This window comes from Periplaneta americana, chromosome 5, assembly GCF_040183065.1.
Source record: "Periplaneta americana isolate PAMFEO1 chromosome 5, P.americana_PAMFEO1_priV1, whole genome shotgun sequence".
Classification (NCBI taxonomy): domain Eukaryota; kingdom Metazoa; phylum Arthropoda; class Insecta; order Blattodea; family Blattidae; genus Periplaneta; species Periplaneta americana.
In genome coordinates this window covers 107,625,596-107,642,901 of record NC_091121.1, presented here as the reverse complement: position 1 = coordinate 107,642,901, position 17,306 = coordinate 107,625,596, and the positions used below count along the sequence as shown (strand labels likewise).

Here is a 17,306-nt window from a genome sequence, read left to right as displayed (position 1 = left end):
TGGACAGCTTCAAATAATTGGGGTATACTATAAGCAGTAACATGGGCTGCTGCCAAGAAGTCAAAAGGAGGATACCATTGGCACAGTAAGGTTTTAATAATAAAAAAAAAGGAGCATCTTCTGCGGACCTCTGGAGAAAGAACTAAGGAAGAGACTAGTGAAGTGTTTTGTGTGGAGTGTAGCATTGTATGGGGCAGAAACATGGACATTACGACGAAGTGAAGAGAAGCGAATAGAAGCATTTGAAATGTGGATATGGAGAAGGATGGAGTGTGTGAAATGGAGAGACAGAGTAAGAAACGAAGCTGTGTTGGAAAGAGTGAATTAAGAAAGAATGATGCTGAAACTGATCAGAAAGAGGGAAAGGAATTGGCTGGGTCACTGGTTGAGAAGAAACTGCCTACTGAAAGATGCACTGGAAGGAATGGTGAACGGGAGAAGAGTTCGTGGCAGAAGAAGATATCAGATGATAGACGATATTAAGATGGATCATATGCGGAGACAAAGAGGAAGGCAGAAAATATGAAAGACTGGAGAATGCTGGGTTTGCAGTGAAAGACCTGCCCTTGGGCAGAACACAATGAATGAATGATATTAATCTAATATGGATGGTGCATATTTTATTTTGCATAGAGAGAAAGATTTGTTAAATCATCAGCCCTCCAGTGAGGGTGACCACAAGAATCCTAAATACAGAACAGTTAGGTCTTTTTTCAAGTCGTAAGTTAATTTTAAAAAATTAAATTTAGAATTTGGGATTCAGTTAATGCCAAATTGTCATATAGAAAAAATTATTTTTCTTGAAAATACAAATGATATTGGAAAAGAGTCCTAAGAATTTGTAATACGATGTTTTGTATTTGAAGAACTTTGAATTTTAATTTCACTAATAGTTGGTAGGTAAATTGTGGAAGGGAACCTCTCTCTCTAAATAACATACCTCTGACGACCCACTGATTAACAGGTATGTTATATTTAGAAGAGAGGAAAGGCAAGAATGATTCATATATTTCTTGCTTTTCTTTGTTGACCTCGCCTGCTTGAGAGAGAGGTTTCTCTTTCAAAGTGGATGGTTGGATCCAATGCCATGGCCTTATCCTTAACCCTGGTGGTGGCTATGTTGTCCGCACACCTGTAGGAACCTGCAGTTGAAATGCAATGAACCTTTTCATGAACTTCCCAACCAAGGTGCCTTAAGATTTGTGAAATACTTGTTTTCACTCTATGATGTCTGTTATTCCGTAGCTGTTCGCTTTTCCTGCAGAATTCCAATACGTGACCAATGCTGTTTTTATTTAGATAATATTGTATGATTTGATAAACCTTTGTATATGGTGTACCGGTACAGTATATTATTAATTGGCGAGGAACTGTAATAAAATGTAAAATGTTAATTCCTTATAAGTGTATAGTGCTGTTTTAATTTTGGACCTAATCATAAAAGTTGAACATATTTTTAACATTTCAGAATCGACAGCAACTCATTTTCATATATTTTAGCGAAGACACTGATATTTTCACGAATAAAGCAAGCATTGGGATTAGATCGCTGTGTTACTACACTTTCTGGAGCTGCACCAATTTCTGTGGATATAAAGAAGTACTTCATGAGCATCGACATTCCTCTTATGGATGTAAGTTATTTTCATCTTTCTTAATTTATGATAGGCTTTCAGTATGCGAATTACACAATTTCGTCTGGGAGGATGGAAATCAGTAAGCATTGCAATATACAGTATAGTACTTAATATGCTGAATAACTTTGATATCTTTATATGTTAACTTTTGCAATTTACGTGGTTGACTAGTTTCGAAGTGGCATCCTTCATTGTTCAAAACCTAGTGAAGATCCTGCGCTGTCGTCTGGTTTCCTGTTGTGGTGAGGTGTGTTCATGATTGTGTCGAAAAGGGTGTGTGTTTTGAAATTCAGTTGAGTGTTCAAGGTGTGATATGGATGTGTTTTTGTGTATTTATAAATTGCATATTATTCAAGGGTAGTTATGATTGGAGTTTGTGATGTGTTTTGACAACTACAGCAACATAGACAGTGACATAAAAATACTACATATCCAACCAAAAAACCAGAAACTTAACACCCTAGAACAATATGATATTTATAAGCATACAAAAACACACACATGTGTTTCATACATAAAACTGGGGCTCATCTCAAGAACTATCCAATATAGAGTAGGTGTTTCGTATCTGATTAGAAACTAATACTAATTGAGAGGAAAATAAAAATAATTCAACTAACCTGAATGAATAATTACATTATGATTTTTCATGCTAATGTATCTTGAGCCAGTCAGCAAGGTCGGCTCATATCTGTCAATGCCTCTTTTTCAACTGACATTTATTTCATATCCATTACGTCGTAGCAGCACAAGTACATAGGTAACAGAGTCTTCTTGGATAGCTAAATTTTAAATTACACTACTTGGAAGTTAGACAGCAAGGGGGATACTGGTACTACTCGGAAGGGAGAATTGAGTTGGTCACTTCCAATGTTCCGGATTGGGAACAGGGTTATATATCTTCTCTTGATCACAAGCCAGTAGTAGATTTTGTATTGTATGTGGCACAGTTAAATGTACTTTCAGAAAAGTTCTGTGCAGATAGGCCTTTATCACGTTTTGTTATTTATATTCAGTTTCCTCAATCATAGTTTGCCTAATTATTACTATTACATTATTATATATTATGTTTATACTTGTTTGTGTTTTCTATTTAATTATATTTTATTATACATTAAATCATATCCAACCTTGGTTTATTTCGGCTTGCTTCCACTGCATCATATTGATCATATCCCTATTCACCTCCAACATTTGACTTGGTAGACGTACCCAGTATGCTTGTGAGATGCTTTTTTAATGGGGTTATTTTACGACACTGTATCAACACCTCAGGTTACTTAGTGTTTGAATGAAATGAAGGTGATAATGCCGGTAAAATGAGTCCAGAGTCCAGCATTGAAAGTTAACCAGCATTTGCTCGTATTGGGTTGAGGAGAAAATCAAAAACCTCAACCAGGTAATTTGCCCCGACCGGGATTCGAACCCGGGCCACCTGGTTATGCAGTCAGACACGCTAACCGTTAGCTTTCATGAATGTTTGTCCAAACATTTTCGTCCAATACAACATTTCGTCCAAATTTCTAATACCAACAAATTTAAGTCCAGTGGAATAAGTCCATAGCATTTTCGTCCAAGAGTAAATTTCGTCCAGAAATTTTTTAGTCCAGTATACATATTGTCAAATTGTGATTGATTTTGGATATTCAGGTACTAGAAGCACATTTTAAACAGATGCCAACAATATAATACCAAATAATGGAGAACTCAAAAATGGACAGGTGTTGCTAGGGAAATGCATACGTTAGTTTTACATAAATTGTCAGGTATGGATCCCAAAGTAATTACTTCAAAAAAGAACAAACCACTGATTATAAAAGACGGTTACTAATATTATCAACACCACTCTTATAGTAAGAATCGAACTAGGATATATTGGTGATGTGAGAATCGGTCAACCTGTAATGAAATTAGACAGCAACCCGCAGAACCCCGAAGATGGAAATTAAAGAAGGAAACGAAAATTTCAAGTAAATAAATTTGGACTAAATCAAGTAGGGACAAAATATATATAGGACGAAATTTCACATAATAGTAAAATGACATGCAAGAAAGATTTGTGGACAAAATTTGATGTAGGAGAAACATATAACTGGACAAACGTAAAGTTAGGACCAAATTACGAATGGACGAAAACGTAATGGACTAACATTCTGTTAACCAACCGTTACTCCACAGGTAGTGTGTCTCAATCTGTAATAAATCATAAAAGTCGAGTAAATTTTTTTTAAAGTCTTGTAAAATATTATTTATAGCTCTAATCACTCAAATGAATCATACATAAAGAAATCTGATTTTTTGCGAGAAGACATGGATACACACACACACACATGCGTGTGCGCACACACACATACAACTTTATATTTTCATATAGTTTTTATTAAAAATCATAATTCACTCTTCTAGGCATTTGGACTGTCAGAAACAACAGGAGGTCACGTACTCTGTAATGAAAAGCACTTCAGGTTTGAATCTACAGGAAGAAACAGACCAGGGGCTTATTCAAAAATAATAAATCCTGATGAAGAACAGCAGGGAGAGGTAAGGCACAATTTCACATAGAGAGGACAAAGAGGTGTAGTTATTTGTAATTTCTGATAATGATGGTAGTTATAATTCTAGGTTTGTCTTGCTGGACGACATATTTTCATGGGTTATTTGGATGATCCAGAAAAAACTGCTGAGGCATTAGATGAGGAGGGTTGGTTACATACCGGAGATATTGGAAAAATTGATGAAGATGATTTCCTCTATATCACGGGAAGAATAAAGGTAATGGAAAAAATGTTCCCATTGTAGGCCTATATCAGAAATATAGTGTAGTATCATAATCTTTATTATATAACTTACTGAAGAAATATTTATAATAATTATAATTCAATCACTACCGTATTCGAAGTGTTGTATAAAATTGATTTTTGTCTCTTAATTGTGGAAATGGATAGATCATTCGAAATAATTGGCCTACATGAGTTACAGTACAGAAAAGTATTGCATACAATTAGTCTGTTTTCGAACTTGATATCAAGTAAATCATTCTACTCTGTACTAATTCCATGTTATTATGTGTGTTTTATTATTTTTATTGTTTTAATTGTTCTTACAGGAACTTATCATCACAGCTGGAGGTGAGAATATTGCGCCCATCTTAATTGAAGAGGAAGTGAAAGCTCAGTTACCTTGTATCAGCAATGCAATGCTCATCGGAGACAAGAGAAAGTTTCTTTCAATTCTTCTGACACTAAAGGTACCAGTACCATACTTAAATTACATTTTCTATTACCGTATATTGCTCAGTAAATATGTGTATTCCTGTTTAATATAGGGACGATTAATATTAATCTGCTCACCTCATTCGTAAATTCACAGTAATGTTATATGCAAACCTTTAAATATGGCAATATTTGCATCCTGTTAATCAAATGGCTTAATCAAATTTATTTTCATGCTGGAGATCCGACTTTAAATCAAGTGGAAATTGTGATTAATAAAGACGATTTCTGGAACAAATTTTCTCGGAGTACTCCTGTTTTCTGTCATCACTTCACATTATCTATTACTATTACATTGCATAATGGTGAAGTGCCCAGCCTTGTGAGCCAGCGCTGTAATACATATACTCTGGCTGTAGTAGGTTATTGGCAACTTAAACTGTAAACAGAGTAAGAGAGAACGGATCTGAAACGAGAATGAATCTCCTGTTAAACAAATACCGAGGTTCTTTTCCGAGGTTGGAATACTCACAACTTTCTACTGTCGAAATTATGAAAACAGACTTCTACCCTTTAGTCTATCACTATATACAATATTTGTACCTTTCAAAATGTGTCCAAACTATTGTTTTAGTTTCTGTTTTTGATACACAACACTTTTAATACTTATATAAAATATGATAAAACGTTTAAAACTTGTTTAACTAGACTGAGAATGGCGAACATCAAGCCGAAACTAGTTACAAAGGTATAGCACCTCGGTAAGTTTCAATCCATATATATATATATATATATTGTAACTTTTAATTCAACACAATAATGTTGCTTTTATTTACAATAATAATGGCTTTCTATATTTCTGAATTTAAACACTCCCATCAACAATGGGAATTTCACTCCACACATCAACACAGTATTCGTTATTGCACTCCACAGACGAAATGACAATTCACTTGGATTATTGAGAACAACAATGTACTCCTAATCTCAACTAATGTTCACAAAGCACTATTTACAACACAGAACTGTCGGTTCTCAGTTCACAGTTCGTTTGCCTTAGGTAGTTCTTCTAGCTCATTCACTCAAGTTCACAGTATATCGAACCCAAGACTTACAGAGACAGTCCACTGAACTTCGAACTCAGGACTTCTGGAGACAGTCCACTGCACTCGAATTCAAGACTTCCAACTGCGTTGCTTCTGCCTGGACGCTGCTTAAGTTCACTCGCGTGTCGAACCCTAGACTCCTGGGTGCTGCTGAACTCGCTGTCCAATACTAACAACAACTCGCTCTCTCTGAAGGCTGCTCGCTTTTTATTAGTTAAATCACACTTTCCAGAAACTACGATGCTCGAAATTTCTGCTTCTACAGACTTCTGTTCTCGCTGCTTCTTCCTGGACGATTCTGTTTGGGAGGTTTCATCCCCCCCTTCACCTCGCACAGCGAAGCACCTGCAGCTTCTTTGCGTCCCCTTTTCTTCGTACCACACCGCACATGCCCATGCGCTAGATGCGTGCTCAACTTCCTTTGCTGCTCATAGCAACCGCCGACCTCGCCTCTCCTGCCGGACGCGTGTTCGACGACAGCGAGAACATTCCAGCATGGTTGCCACAATATATATATATATATATATATATATATATATATATATATATATCTGATTGACCATTCCCATGTTATGAAATGGCAACATATAAAAGAGAATAACCACCAGGATCTCCACTGTCGAAAATCAATTTTTTTTATAATGACCGCTTGGTGGAAGTACTGCTGCAAACTATTACTTACAGGCTTCTAACGAACGCAGAGGTTCATTGTCGCCCTCACATAAGCCCCCATTGGTCCCTATCCTGAGCAAGATTAATCCAGTCTCTATCATATCCCACTTCCCTCAAATCCATTTTAATTTTATCTTCCCATCTACGTCTCGGCCTCCCCAAAGGTCTTTTTCCCTCCGGCTGTCCAACTAACACTCTATATGCATTTCGGGATTCGCCCATACGTGCTACATGTCCTGTGACTTCTTTTGCAGTTACTGTAGTCATGTCGCTGTTATTTCCGGCGTGACTCTTCCTCTTTGCTTAGGTCTTCGGAAGTGAAAGCTCTAGGTAGTATCGTTCGCTATTTTTTCGTTGCCGAGCTACCAGATGAGGAATCTATTTGCTGCACCATTAAACATTATCATGTAGTAGCTCCTATGATAATAAATCAAACCCACTGCAATTGAGCAAATAATTGAGTGGCAAATAACGTCATCATATGTTTTCTGCGAACACGAACGAAAGAGCCAAAATGGCGGGCGATTATATTATTTATCGATCCTTAGAAAGTGCATTACATCATCAGCAGCAAATGACAAGACGCACACGTTTAAATGTAGCCTACCTGTAACATGATTGGCTGCCGGAAATAAGAGCGACGGGACTATAGATGGCAGCATAGTGAAATTTATAGAAGCTGTTGGCTCGAAAGCGCATTAGGCTGATCAATCTGTTATATGTGACCAGGGGTTTTTCAATTATTAACACAGTACATAATTAAAAGTTATTAGTTTAACAAGTTTTAACGTTTCATTATATTGTTTTAATATGTAAATCTCTTGCATTTAACAGACTGAAATGAACTTGGAAACTGGTGAGCCTCTAGATGAATTGACACCCGCAACGAAGCAGTGGTGCAAAGAGGTTGGCTGTGAAGCTAATTCAGTGACAGACGTTTTGAATGGACCTAATGGACCTAACGAAAAGGTAACACAGTTACTATACAACTGATCTTATTTTAGTAAAAAATCTCTGTTTCTGAGTTTTGTATGACATTTTCTGTGGCCAACGACCATTGAGTACATGAGTTATTCGAATTAATCTGTTACTATTATTGGTTGTCAAGTGTTGATATTTGCCATTAAATCAGAAGTTTACACCCTGAAACCCGGACGAAGAAAATACATTTTTAAGAATGTATTCATGATATGCCAGTTGTCCCTGCCTCGCCACTGATGATGTCTACTGCAGCTGTAGACGAAAAAACGTCTGGTCGTAACATCGCTAGTATGGCCTATTAGCCCGGATAACTTTCACCACAAACACCAGTAAACTAATCCGTCAGATTCACTGTATCCTGAATATTTCATGTTAGATACTTTTCACAGAATTTACTGAACACATTCAGAACAATTTGCTTTCGCCACTTCTCAACGGTTTGTCTTTCCGATGCTTAACATATTCTATGTGAGCAGCCACCTTGCAAAACTGAAATTTAAATTTCCGCTCTTCAACCTTCATTTCATAACATTTTCTGTGTGTGCGCTACATGGCATAATTACAATATGTTAAATAATTATGAATTTATGGCATGTTTGCGTAATTATATAATTAAACAATGTTTCAAATTGGTTTATAAAATGACTTATTGTATTCAGGGTGCGAATTAATGGGGGAGGGAGATGGAGGGATTTCCTCCCCTGTTGGGAAGTTATCCCCCTCTCATATATTCATATTAACATCCCTGCCAGGGATAACTTCTATCCCCCCTCACAAAATGTAATTGTTTTATTACGATATACTTTATAGAGTACAGTATAAAGTAAGAAAATAAAATAATATTGATGTGTTATCATCACCGGCAAGCTGACAACAATCAATAACTTAGGAATTACAGATCTTATCTTAAGCCTGCTGATGGATATTATTATTATTATTATTATTATTATTATTATTATTATTATTATTATTATTATTATTATTATTATCAAGATGCAAGACAAGCAATTCAGTGCGACCAAGCGTTGAGCTGTATCGAATGAGGATAATAATAATTTTATGTATGGTATTCTCTATCTAGGATTCTATCCTCCTCTCATCACAAATCTTAATTTGCATCCTGGTTGTATTGAAGTAATAGATTGATTCTGCAAAATACGTAGCGAACTACATTTTCGCCTATGCTAAGTAGCACAAAAATTGTAAGATTCCATTAGCCAAAGACATTTTACTCATACACGTGCTTTTGTTTACATGACAACATATTCTAAGCCAGGAATTAATATAGTCAGTGATGTATGCATTATCTCCTAACTGAGTTGCCTTATGAGTGATGCCTTATTGATGTCACTTATGAAGTTTAATCCGTCTTCGGACAGTTGACTAAACAACAACTTGCTTATGTTAGTAATAATAATAATAATAATAATAATAATAATAATTACCCTCACTCGGTAGCCAGTATCTTTTACTGGAGTAAATGCTAAAAATATCCTCCTCTTCTACGCAAGCATGACCAGAAGACCATGGCCACTGGGTACTTTCTCATCGATGTGCACACTATTCAACAGCAGAAAATGTACCTTTTCATTTTGTCTCTGTTTGATTAGTGTATGCTAATGTAGCATCATCTGTTACGTCACTGTTCCCAGTGGAAGGGTACAACTAATGGTCAGAGCCTTCAGGAAGAATCATTAGCATGAGTGCTTGTCCATGTTTGCGAGGTTGGAGGTTGTCAATGCTCTACGAACTGTAGTTCAATTTCAACATAGTAGCTTAAAAGATTGGATCGAAATGTTTAATAACAAAGAGTATCGTGACATGCATTATGTTTACGGATTCTGTGATGGTAATACTACAGAAACTGAGAGAGAATACAATTATACAATTTCCACAGCGATGACATCTTAGACAACGCGTGTTTGAAGCCATACACCAAAGGCTGGGAGAGACAGGTGTACTGCAACTACATCATTATCATCATCCTAGAGGAAATGTGCAGTGGATGGTTGAAGTTCATGAGCCTATGCATGCAGAGCCTTCAATTAGTACTCGACGAATTGCACGTTGCATAGAGCTGCCACATGGTGTGTACTGCATGATTAAGGACTACCTACATCCCTTCAATATACAGTACATCCTGTACAAAAGCTCACACCAAAAGACCGTGGATGCCATCAGGAATTTTGTCGATGGCTCTTACGGAGAATTATTGATGATGCATATTTTCTAAACAAAGTTTTACTGACTGTTGAGGCGAAATTTACGTGAAATGTTATTACAAGGTGTGTTCAAGTTCTAAGGTCTCCTATTTTTTTTTTCTGACAAACTACTTGCCCAAAAAATTTGAAACTTCTTACTTCTCAACGTAATCTCCATGCAGACGAAGCCATTTTTCACAATGTCAACGTCGTGATGCTATGGCCACTGCGAATGCTTCTTTTGGGGTCTGTTTTGACCACTGGAAAATCGTTGATGCAGTAGCGGCGCGATTGGAGAATGTACAACCGCGAAGAGTGACTTCATTGTTGGAAAAAAGCCAAAAATTGCTAGGATCCAGGTCAGGTGAATAGCGAGCATGAGCAACCACTTCAAAGTTGTTTCCTCGAAGAAACTCTTGCGTTATGTTTTCAGGTCTTCAATTAGGATTGTGTACACAGATCCCACGGAAATGCCAATTTTTGAGGCGATATCTTCTACAGTGAACCAGCGAACCTCCAGAACAAGTTTCTTCACTCGCGCAATCATGTTGTCAAACTGGCTGGTGCGAGACCAACATTCTTTTGGGTCATTGTCACACGACACTTGTCCTACTTTGAACTGCCGCACCCACATGTCTCACTCAACTAACAATGAATTTCACTCAAATGGAGAAAACGATTACACACTGCTTCTGTAACGAGAACGTCGCCATTTTAAGTATCAGAATTGCTTCTCACTGTACGCTGCTGTCATCTCTGTCACACATTCACAAAGAGTGCCTGCGACTTTTAAGGCAAACCACATGTTTCTATCTGCTCCAGTCCTGAGAAAAAAAAATCGGAGACCTTAGAACTTGAATGCACCTCATATGAACCACATACTTTGTATATATATATATATATATGCAGATAACAATCCTTGTGCTACACGATCGTCTTCATTTCAGCACCAATTTAGCTTTAACTCTGCGCTGAAATAGTTGGTAACTGTTTAATTGGTTCATATATGAATAGGATGTGTACATCTCCATTTCCTTCAGGAAACACTGCACACATTGCTCTCTCAATATGCTTCAGTACAGTATAATGTAGTATCAGCTGAATGACACACCAGCACTTCACACTCCCTGTTCGTCGGTAGTTGAACACTATCCAGGTCGATGGATAGGGAAAGGAGATCCTATGTCTTGGTTGGCACAGTTCTTGATTTAATGCATCTGGACTTCTTTTCGCGGGGCTATATGAAAGAAAAGGTGTATGCTACAGAGGTTACATACAGATGTTCTGATGCAACGAATTGATGCAGCTGCAGCAGACATCAGACAACAAAACGGGATGTCATTAGAGAATTCGTCCAGACATGCTTGCATGCAAGAGGACATTTTGAGCATTTCCTCCAATGAAAGGTACTGAGTGTTATTGTTGTTGTATTATTTATTTATTTATTTTATTATTATTATTATTATTATTATTATTATTATTATTATTATTATTATTATTATTATTATTATTACGACCATAAGCAAGTAAATCACCTTAATATTGAATTAAATGTTTGACCTGTTATGATTGTGAAATGGTTGCAGGTGCACAAAAACGACTAAGAACTTTTCTGCTCTAAACATATCTCTTTGATACATTTCCTTGCTGGTTGACCTTTCCTTTTGAATTACTCTGTATATAAAGCAGTGGTTACAGCCACATTATTCACTTGTGTCTACTGTCTTTGGTAGAGCAGTAGCTCATTAAGGACCATTGTTGTAAGAGATTTCAAATAAAATGTCAAAATATCAACGAACTTCTTTCAACAAATCATGCTGTGTTAAGTGACTTAAGGGGGTTTAATGATGACAGAAATTAAAATGAAATCGATAAATAATATATTTAGTAAGTATTTCTTTCGTTACAGCCATATTCCATTAATTTGTTAAAATGCTAGTTGTAATTGAGCAGAAACCTGATGCTGTTGGTGAAATTTTAGTTGCGCAAATGACTCGTCCTGTAATTTAAGTGTAATATAACCCCTTAGTTTTGCAATATTATTCTAGAATACCTCGTATCTGGTAGAGTTTACCAGTTTGTCAATAAAAGTAGAAGTATGATGATCGTCTTCTAAATGCCATATTGTGAAAACATCTATTGACAGGCATGCAGACATGTATAAACTTTTTTTTTTTGCACAAGATTAAAAATATTGATATTTTAAAACCAATAAATTAATTTCAGGTTTTGGAAGCAATACAGAAGGGTATTGATCGAGCAAATGCCAAGGCAGTTTCGAATGCACAACGAGTACAGAAGTTCCAGATCCTTTCACATGATTTCTCGATTCCAACTGGTGAAATAGGTAAGTCTTGAGTACCATACTTCATACTGTAGGCTACTTATTATAGGTTTGCTTCTTATCCTCCGTAAAAATCTGTGTCATGAAGATCAAATTCCAGTACTTTCCCATTATATCATTTACGCATTTCGCAAAAATTCAGTTCCTTGTCATATTGTCTATTATGTTCTTATGTGTAGCCTAATTTATTATCAGCCATTTACAAGACACGCAGAAATGAAATTACTCACTGTCAAATTTAATTACCGGTATATAGAAACCAGCTTTCATTTTCTCTATTGCATATAAAAAAATATTTTGTTTTTTTTTTTTTTTATGATCCCTCAAAGTTGAGTACGAAGCACGATCAAATGAAACTCATTTACCCCACCTCAAATATGTTCACGTGGTATTAGCATGATAGTCGTCTTGCATAGAGCAATTGAGGCGGTTAGAAGCAAAGGGGTGTAAGTGACATTTCTAAAAAAAATTATTTCAGTGTATCCAGGGTAGACTAAAGCATTTAAAATTTCAGCGGTAAAGGTATGTATCTTTTAACCACATCACATATTAATATTTAAAGTGAGAACTTCACGGAATTTACGAAATTCATGGCAGTAAAAAATTTCAATAGTCTCCCTATGAATATAAAAAATGAAACTCAAAACATAAGATTATTTAGGGCCAAGTTAAATAAGTAGGCCTACTGGTACCTAATTTCTCACACCTTCTATTCTGTAGGTGAATTCATGACGTTCAACAATGCTTCATGAATACTTCTGTGCTGTATTAAGTATTGATACTAAAACTTTATGTTGTGCTAGTAGGCTATATTGTAAAACTCTTCTGTATATATTTCAACTAGACTGTGACTATAATTAAGACTTTATAGTATTTACTTACTTACTGGCTTTTAAGGAACCTGGAGGTTCATTGCCGCCCTCACATAAGCCCACCATTGGTCCAAGGTTATAATAAATTTCAAAAAGTGAGTTTAATTTACTATTTTAAGGAAACTTTCTGAGAGAGAATCATGTTAACTGTAGGCCTGTGTCATGACACATGACAAATTCGATATGTAATTTTTAAAGTCTGTTCATTAGTAAATCTAAGTTGGCCATTTTTTAACCTCCTACTGACGCTCTATTAACACTTAAGGGGTTAGGTACAGCTTACAGCAGTAAAACTTTCGGAAATATTCAATATTTTTTTCCTCCAGTACTGTATCTTGTTCCACTGTCCTTCTGCTATATGATAAAAATATTTTTTACGATTTAAAAAAAAAATTATTTATATATATATATATATATATATATATATATATATATATATATATATATATTCGAAATTCAAAACGGTGGCAGTTCACTGTGCAGTAATGAAGCGTTTCCCTCATAACTCATAAACTTATTAACTTTTTCATGTTTTTTTCTCTTTTATTTTATTGCTGAAACTCATGTTTACAATATCATGCTCTTTCAACTACACTCCTTAATAAATAATGTTTTTTTTTTTATTTAGTGTTAGAAGAAAATACTGATATTTGATCATTTTTTAAAATGAATTTATTTTTTATCAGACAATCTATCAAAGGTAGAGAAGTGATCTTGCATTATATTATAGACATGACATGCATAAATACACACAAAAAATTTCATGACAGAATGTTGGATAGTTTGTGAGTTATGAGGGAAATACTTCATCACTGCACAGTGAACTGCCATCATTTTTTATTTTGAAAAAAATATATATATATAAAATTGTTTTTTATGGTAAAAATATTTTTATCATATAGCAGGACAGTGTTTTGCACATATAATTTTCATTATTGTACAAGATACAGTAATGGAGGAAAAATTTTACTGCTGTAAGCTGTACCTAACCCCTTAAGAAATAAAATTTTATATCTTACATTGCTCACTACAGAAATAATGCATACCAGTAGCAATTTTAGTAAATAACAATATATCTAATAAAAATATAAGCACTCCCTATTTAGAAGACATGTGTAAAAGAAATAGAACCTAATGCATATCCATGTAAGACAGTTTTAATATTTCCTGTTGTTTCATAATTATGATGTTCAGTTATACATAATGTTGGTATGTCTTTGTTATCAGGACCAACAATGAAGCTGAAGCGCAATGTTGTAGTGAAGAAATATGCAGATACCATTGATAGGTTCTACCAGGAAACATAACGCAGATGGTAATAAACCTACATTCCCATCACCCATCAATACGATAGCAGATTGCTATAATAGTGCTTTCGAACAATGGCATTATAAATTCAAGTCTGTGCTCAAAATTGGTGAACTATGGTAATTAATGGTGCTATCTACAGACGAGAACTAGACTGCTGATGTATATATTTTTATCATATTAGGTACTTAATTCAGTTCTTCCAAGTGTAGCAGCATGCTACAGAATTCCTACCGGTACTACAATTCAGAAAATCTTATTTTTTATTGTTATTGTATATTCTGTTTTATTCTTGTAGGACCTATAGCCTACACTTTTTGTATTAAAATGGCAATAGACTTCTTTGTTAAAATACAATGGAAGTCATTCCATTACCTTTTCGATGGTACTGGTAAATACCACTATTATACATTCTCGAATTTAGAGGAAAGTGTGCATAATTATAAGACAAAGAAAATCAAATTTTTGTAAAATAATATTTTCTGAATAAGTGACAGGAGAGTTTCAATTTTGCAGTACCGGTATCTCATTTCCATTGTGACTGAATATGTGTGTAATTATGTCAGAATTATACACAAACCTACTCAAAGACGAGAGATTTAATTTTTACATGTGATTGAAATACCGTACTTCTATGAATGTTCTGTTACTGTTAAATTGACACTTAATTATATTTATATGTACAAGTTCCATGAATATGGTGAACGGTTGTGGAGAAGTAATTGTTTTATAATAGATATATACATAGTGTAGCAGTACATAGAAGTGATGTGAAACATTATCGATTTAGAGTGATTATTTGAAATTTATTGGCCTCGTGGAAGTTACTTAAAACTTGTGGATCACAATTTTAAGAACAATTTTTAAGGGATAAAAGTAATATATTATGTTATATATTTTTTATCTCTTAGTGATACAGTGTTAAAAGTTGTGTAATCAAGATGTATAACAATTGTTATTATATCAAGGAAAAGAACAGCTTTGTATACTCCAGTAATGATACGAATATTTTAAAATATGTGGAAAAGAAATTTAAGAAAACAATTGCAGGATTCTTATTAAGTTCTGAAGAATATATTTTTATATTTCATATTGCTCAAACTAATTTTAAGTCTGTATACTAAAGTAATTATATACTTCACAATGGCAGAAATATAAGTAAAAAACACCAGTTTAGTGTGCCAGCCACTTTAATTACGATTATGTGTAATAGTCGTACTGTGATATAATTACTAACATTTCCATATTTACATCACTTTTTTTTTTCAATTATTTTGTCTTTATTTGTAATCTCTTTAATCCATTACGACTAAGAGTTTTATAGAAGAGTGGCCTTTTTGTCTCAAATGTGGTAGTTTATGGGCGTTATGTATTAATTTTATTATAAATAGACTTAAACGTACAAATGAAATTTGAGGAAAGCCCACACAAGAATATTGTTTTAAACATCACTTTAACGATATGTATTAATATTATAAATTCTTTACTTATAAGTGCCTACAAACATTATACATCTTAGAATGTGCAATCTATTTCTTTCTCAGGGTATGCATTGCACAAAGAAGAGGCAGCTAGCTATGTTCAACATGCCTATCAACAAAAACATAAGTAAATAGACTGTGATTGTACTTAAAGCAAATTAAGGAAGGTGTATTGTACCATATCAAAACTCTAATATTATAAATCACATTACGAATGTGTTTAAGTTATAATGTCTCAAATTTGATAATGTACATTCTACCAAGTGTCTTGATGTTCGTGAATCTATGTCCATTCAACTAACCCTATAAATAAACATGTGAAAATAAGGATTTTTCATATTTACTTACTTACTTTAGTCTGTGTAATTTATAAATACACTTAGCTTTTAGACAACCTGGAGGTTCATTGCCGCCCTCACATAAGCCCACCGTCGGTCCCTATCCTGAGCAAGATTAATCCAGTCTCCATCATCATATCCCACCTCCCTTAAATCCATTTTAATATTATCCTCCTATTTACGTCTCGGCCTTCCCAAAGGTCTTTTTCCCCCCTCATGTCTTCCAACTAACACTCTATTCGCATTTCTGGATTCACGCATATGTGCTACATGCTTTGCTCATCTCAAACGTCTGGATTTAATGTTCCTAATTATGTCAGGTGAAGAATACAATGCATGCAGTTCTACGTTGTGTAACTTTCTCAATTCTCCTGTAACTTCTTCCCTCTTAGCCACAAATATTTTCCTAGGCACCTTATTTTCTAACACTCTTAACCTCTGTTTCTCTCTCAAAGTGAGAATCCAAGTTTCACAACCATACTGAAAAACTGGTAATATAACTGTTTTATAAATTCCAACTTTCAGTTGTTTTGAAAGCAGATCAGATGACAAAAGCTTCTCTACCGAATAATAGTAGGCATATCCCATATTCTGGTTTAATTTCCTCTCGAGTATCATTTATACTATTTGTTAATGTTACTCCAAAGTATTTGAATTTTTCCACCTCTTCAAAGGATAAATTTCCAATTTTTATATTTACATTTTTTGCTATGTTCTGGTCACGAGACATAATCATATGACTAATTATTTGTTTTTTCATTATTGTACTGTAATTCTTTCTCAGGGATAGTGATAAATCATCTTCTGTTGCAAAGACTACGAAGGGAGTTTCTCCTTGCACCTTTTTCTGTCGTCATCTTTATGTAACATATGAATTTGTCGTCAAGTTAAAAATTTTTTTTTTTTTTTTAATATTTGTTCTGTCACCTTTCGGTTCAAATTTTATAATACTGCAAAAATTGTTTCTAGTCCTTCTATCTTATCCACTCAGTTCCAAGTTGAGGTCCCTTACTAACAGAGTTATCACCTGTCCGGGGCTTGGACAGTTCAAGGATCAAACATATGTACTGTACCTGAAAGTCGGAAATGCTATAAGTACACAAAGTGCTGACTGTCATGATAAGCAGACTTAGCTCTGCTGATTATTACAGTGC

The 17,306-nt window shown here is 34.8% G+C and overlaps 1 protein-coding gene across 1 annotated transcript in view; it reads left to right on the top strand.

Annotated features, from left to right (window-relative positions):
• The window catches only part of LOC138700071 (very long-chain-fatty-acid--CoA ligase bubblegum-like), a 174,316-nt gene extending 158,175 nt beyond the window's left edge, over positions 1-16,141 (top strand). The window contains exons 10-17 of the mRNA XM_069826383.1: positions 1,469-1,634; positions 4,044-4,178; positions 4,260-4,409; positions 4,744-4,884; positions 7,462-7,596; positions 12,036-12,156; positions 14,253-14,340; positions 15,878-16,141. Coding sequence (XP_069682484.1) covers positions 1,469-1,634; positions 4,044-4,178; positions 4,260-4,409; positions 4,744-4,884; positions 7,462-7,596; positions 12,036-12,156; positions 14,253-14,332 — 928 coding nt within the window. The 3' untranslated portion in view covers positions 14,333-14,340; positions 15,878-16,141. The remainder of the gene's footprint in view (positions 1-1,468; positions 1,635-4,043; positions 4,179-4,259; positions 4,410-4,743; positions 4,885-7,461; positions 7,597-12,035; positions 12,157-14,252; positions 14,341-15,877) is intronic.
• Positions 16,142-17,306: the final 1,165 nt, after the last annotated feature.